This window comes from Galeopterus variegatus, unplaced genomic scaffold, assembly GCF_000696425.1.
Source record: "Galeopterus variegatus unplaced genomic scaffold, G_variegatus-3.0.2 Scaffold233, whole genome shotgun sequence".
NCBI classification, from domain to species: Eukaryota; Metazoa; Chordata; class Mammalia; order Dermoptera; family Cynocephalidae; genus Galeopterus; species Galeopterus variegatus.
In genome coordinates this window covers 377,277-382,664 of record NW_007726344.1, presented here as the reverse complement: position 1 = coordinate 382,664, position 5,388 = coordinate 377,277, and the positions used below count along the sequence as shown (strand labels likewise).

The 5,388-nt window shown below is 48.5% G+C and overlaps 1 protein-coding gene across 1 annotated transcript in view; it reads left to right on the top strand.

Moving 5' to 3' along the window:
- LOC103585380 (putative serine protease 41) overlaps positions 1-5,091 on the top strand; it is a 5,993-nt gene extending 902 nt beyond the window's left edge. Inside the window, exons 4-6 of the mRNA XM_008566311.1 lie at positions 929-1,212; positions 3,987-4,144; positions 4,512-5,091. Coding sequence (XP_008564533.1) covers positions 929-1,212; positions 3,987-4,144; positions 4,512-4,751 — 682 coding nt within the window. The 3' untranslated portion in view covers positions 4,752-5,091. The remainder of the gene's footprint in view (positions 1-928; positions 1,213-3,986; positions 4,145-4,511) is intronic.
- The last annotated feature ends 297 nt before the right edge of the window (positions 5,092-5,388 follow it).

Sequence of the window (5,388 nt, the reverse complement as noted above, 5' to 3'; positions counted from 1 at the left end):
TTTTTTTTTTTTTTTTTTTTTTTTTTTTTTTTTTTTTTTTTGTCTTTTTTCCGTGTCCGGCAACGGATCGCAACCCTCAGTGTTGCCCCCGTACCGGACCGGGGACCGGCAACGGGATCGCAACCCTCGGTGTTGCTCCCGCGCCTCGCTCAGCCAGTGAGCGGGAACAGGTCTGTATGTGGGATACGAACCCTTGGGCGGGAGCGCCACCATGCTTCCCAAGCGGCGCACTATCCAGTGCGCCACCGGACCGGCCCCAATACTTTTCTTATTTGTAACCGAAATGGCACCACCAGGGCCGGCCCGTGGCTCACTCGGGAGAGTGCGGTGCTGATAGCACCAGGGCCGTGGGTTCGGATCCCTATATAGGGATGGCCGGTTAGCTCACTTGGGTGAGCGTGGTGCTGACAACACCAAGTCAAGGGTTAAGATCCCCTTACCGGTCATCTTTAAAAAAAAAAAAGGGCACCACCATTTGTACCCCCCTCATTCCACCTTCCTACCACCGGTGTGGGAGGTTGGCCTGACGTGGGGGTAAGTGCTGAGCATCCCGCAGGAAAGCTATTTTGACTCCATTTGGCTGGGTCCTGCATCAGTGCACGCGCATCTGATCATTCCTTTTTGGGCTGCATAGGGCCCTCTAATTTGCTGGATTTTCGTATCCTAGGACAGCTCCGTGAGGTGCCAAGACCACATGGGGTGTGGTGGCCGGGCATGGGGGGACCCTTCTGCTCCAGCTCCGACAGTGCCCACGTTCTGGGACTCTGGCTGTGGCCTTTATGGGCTCCCCCATTTCACAGGGGGCCCTTTGGCCATCAGAAGGACTTGCTAGCAAACCCCAATCTCACCTCATGAGTGGGCCCCCAGCTGTGGACAGGTGGCCGGCCCTGCTTCCACGGCCCATGACTGCTCCCTCCACCCCTGCCAGTCACCGTGACCCTTCCGAGTGGACGGTCCAGTTTGGAGAGCTGACTTCCACGCTGTCTCCCTGGAACCTGCGGGCCTACGTCAACCGTTACAGGGTGTGGGATATCCTTGTGCACCCCAGCTACAGGGGGATTTTATTCAACGACATCGCCCTGGTGAGGCTGGCCTCCCCTGTCTCCTACAACAAGTACATCCAGCCCGTTTGTGTCCTGTCTTCTACCTTCATGTTCGAGCACTGGCCTGACTGCTGGGTGACCGGCTGGGGAGACATCAGCGAGAATTACAGTGAGGCTGGGGACAGTGGGGTGGTGAGAAGGGTGGTGGGGGTGAGTCAGACACTCGTCACCACCCCTGTTGCAGCCACAGCAGCCCCCTGCTTGGTTGTGGGGTGCAGCTGGGGCCCCTCCTGCCGGCGCCCACAGCTTTCTCTCCTCACGTGCTTTTCTACTGCTGCTCCCACCTGCAAGTGCACGAACCACTCAGTTCTCTCCCTTCCTGAGACTACGTAGGCCAGAAGCATACAATTCAATGATGTTTAGTATGTTTAGAAAATTGAGCTATCATTGCCACTACCTAATTATAGAACATTTTTATCATCTCAAAAAGAAATCCTTCCTCCTTTGTCTTAATGCTCAATCCTCCCATTCTCTAGACCTATAGCTGTGGAAACTGCTAATCTGCTTTATGTATCTATGGATTTCCTTGCCCTGGACCTTCCACATATGGAATCACACAGCATGTGGCTGGTTGTGTCTTCCAGGTGTGCCCTCTTTATAGCATGTATCAGCTTTTAGCATTCTTTTTTTTTTTTTTTTGTGGTCTAATTCACATAATATTAAATTAACAATTTAAACTATACTATTTAAATTATTGACAGTATAGAGTTTGACCCTGTGTATTTTTACCTCATTTTGCCAATATCAGCTGTTTATTTGGAGCACTTAATCCACCTACAAGTAATTAGTGATCAGGAAAGTATTACTTCTATTTTGTAATTTTTTTTATATCTTGTCTTACATGTTTTTTTTATATGTGTATCTATGCCATATCTTTTTTGTTTCTTACTTTCTCATTTTGTGGTTAACTAATATTTTAGTGTACCATATTGATTCTCATTTTCTATTCTTTATATTTTTTAGTTATTTTCTTAGTGGTTTTCCTGGGGGTTGAAATTAATATCATAAGCTTATAAGCATCTATTTTGATTATATGCCAGTTTAGATTCAATAGTGTGCAAAATCTCTAGTCCTATTCAACTCCATTTCTCCACTCTATGTTGTTATTGTCACAATTTACATCTCTATGCACTACAAATTACCATTAACATAGATTTATTATCACCTGCTTTATGCATTTCTCTTTTAAATCATTTAGGAAAAAAGAGGAGGTATAAACAAAAAATAAAGTTATACTGGCTTGTATACTTACCTGTGTAGTTACCTTCACCAGTGATTTTGGTTTGTTTCAGTTTCAGTTTCCATCTAGTGTCCTTTTCTTTCAGTCTGAAGGACTCACTTTTCCATTGTTTTAGCATAGATCTCCTAGTTATGAATCCTCTCGGCATTTGTTTATCTGGGAAAGTTTTAATGTCTCCTGTCTTTTTTGATGGAGAGTTTTGCCTGATATAGAATTCTCATTTAAGTGTTTATTTCATTCTGTACTTTACATCTGTCATTCCACTGTCTTTTGGACTCTCCAGTGCGCCACGGGGTCGGCCCAACAACATGGCACTTTGATCAAACTGTCATCAACAGCTTCTGGGGAAAGGTACAAGTTGAAAGGATATCAGATTAAAATACATTTTCTTTGAACAAGAACTAAGAAATGCACTTGATTTATTTATAACCTAAATCATGTGACAAGTATTACGATCTCTGTGAATTATTTTTTTCCTTTTTGTCTTTTTTACTGACCGGCAACGGGATCGCAACCCTCGGTGTTGCGCCCGCACCGTGCTCAGCCAGTGAGCGGGAACCGGTCTCCACATGGGATCCAAACCCTCGGCGGAAGCGCCGCCGTGCTCCCAAGCGGCGCACTTTCCAGCACGCCACTGGGCCGGCCCTGGTGAACTTTCCTTATCTTTGTGGACTGGGTTCTGTTTTGCTCTTTATGATTCTTTTTCTTTTGATTGTTGGATTAAAATGTGTCTCAGTATGATTCTCTTTGTGGTTATTTTAGTTGGAGTTGGTTTAGCTTCTGGAAGCTGTAGATTCGTGTCTTACACCAAATTTGGGAACTTTTGGCCTGGCTCTTGCAGCTGTACTGTATTAACCATAAAAAATCTGACCTGTTGATCAGTTGTGGGTGGGAGTGACTTGCAGTTTTGGAAGTTGGGAATGGCATGGTTGAGGGGCCTGTCTGGTGAAGGCTGCAAACCCTCCCTTCATGTGGGTTCTGGAGAAGCTTGCTAGTGGCTTTGCTGGCCTGGGAGACAGGATGGTGCACTCTGAACCACCCTTCACCCCTGCAGACTCCAAGTAGCTTCATGGAAAGTGCACTGTTGTGGCTTTTCCATAATCTGGTGGCTGCTCCATGGGCTGGTACTGGTTCCTTGCACTGTACCATGCCAGTGCAGGGAGCCACTGGGGCTTGGAATGGTCGGAGTAGTCCCTCGTCCCTCTCACTGCACCCTTTTACACCTTCAGGAACTCTGCAGGTCTCCCCTCCTATTCTCCTGAGTTCCAGTGATCTCAGGATGGCAGTTTTTGTGTTTTAATAGTTGTGATTTAATTGTCTATTAAGACATCTGGTGACGTCACTTATTTCTTGCAGTTTTGGAGGTTGGGAATTCCATGTTTGAGGGGCCCATCTGGTAAAGACCTTTCTACTGGTGGGGGGATGGCTCTTTGCAGAGTCCCATGGTGGTGCAGGGTATCACATGGTGGGAGGGCTGAGCGTGTTCACATGCTCTCTTCCTGTCTTTATAAAGCTTTGGAGGTGACAGACACTCAAATCATAGCAGCCCCTCCCCACCAGTGTACATGTGGCCTCCTGCCTCCCCCTGCCCCATATGGGAGAGGAGAGGCTAAGATTGTGGTATTTCTCTGTTCTATTACCAGCACATCGGCTGCCTCCCTACAAACTCCAGGAAGTGAAGCTCACAATCTTAAACAACACCAGGTGCAATTACCTGTTCAAACAGTCCTCTGCTCGTAGTGTAATAAAAGAAACAATGGTTTGTGCTGGTGCTGAGGATGGCAGTGTAGACTCCTGCAGAGTGAGTGTCGGTACCCTACCAGGGATTCCCACCCTTCCCAGCCCCAGGCCTGAAAGCAACCCCCATGTCCCTCCACTAACGCACCCTTGGAATTTGTTCATGAGAATACACTTGCAGTCCTTGTTTGTCCAGCCTGTGAATGTACTTCTCATTTTCCATAAGTTTTAACCTCTTTTGGTTATCACACCGACCCTGAGAGGCTGTTGCCCCACTTTGCAGATGCAGAAACTGAGGCTCAGTTGCTGCTAGGGGGAGGAGTAGGATTTGCACCCAGTCTACCCAGCTCCACAGCCATCCTGCTCTTCCAGCCTGTCTGCTGGCCTTACCCACCCCACCCCAGATCAGGCTCACCCATTCTGCTCCCCAGGGTGACTCAGGTGGACCCTTGGTCTGCAACAAGAATGGGCTATGGTATCAAGTTGGAGTCGTGAGCTGGGGAGAAGGCTGTGGTCGGCCCAATCGGCCCGGAGTCTACACCAACGTCAGTGTATACTTCCAGTGGATCCGGATGCTAATCCCCTGCAGTTCACCAAAGCCAGACCCCTGCCAGTGGCTGCTGCTGCTGCTCACTTTGCTGTGGGCTCCCCGACTCCTGCAGTCGGCCTGAGTCTACCATAGCCTGTGGGAGTACAGTGGGTGCCACAGCACCTGCACACTCCCCCAGGCTTGGGTACTCCAGGGTCAGGGTCAGGACTGCCTGCATCAGGCTCCTTTCCCCTTCTGTCCCATTTGCTAATAAACATGTGCACATGTTCAGGTTGATGCCTTGCATAGCTTTCTGGGGAACCAAGTTCCTTCCTGGACAACTCCCCCCTGTTCACCCATGTCCAGTTCAGGCCAAGACCCCACCCAGACTCATAACTCTTTGTCCAGGTTTTGGTTGCAAACAGCAGCACTCTCTCTGGTTAGTTGTATCAGAAAGATAAATTAGGGAAGGACACTAGGAGCTCCAGGGTGCCTGGGGGCTGAGAAGTCAGGGGGTGGGTTTGCTGTGGAGGAAATGCTCCCAATCAATAATCCCCTCCCTACCATTGCACAAATGCCAGATGTTCCTGGTCTTACCATGATCCCCTCAAATGCTGACTTGGGACCAGGACTTGGTGCAGGTAGTTTATTTGGGAGGTGATCCCACAGAAGAGGGAGTGGGGAAACTAAGGCAAAGAAGGAAGAAACACCAATGAGTTTGCAGAAACAAGGAAGTTGCCATCATGGGTAACTGAGGCACAGTCTTGCTGGGGACTCTT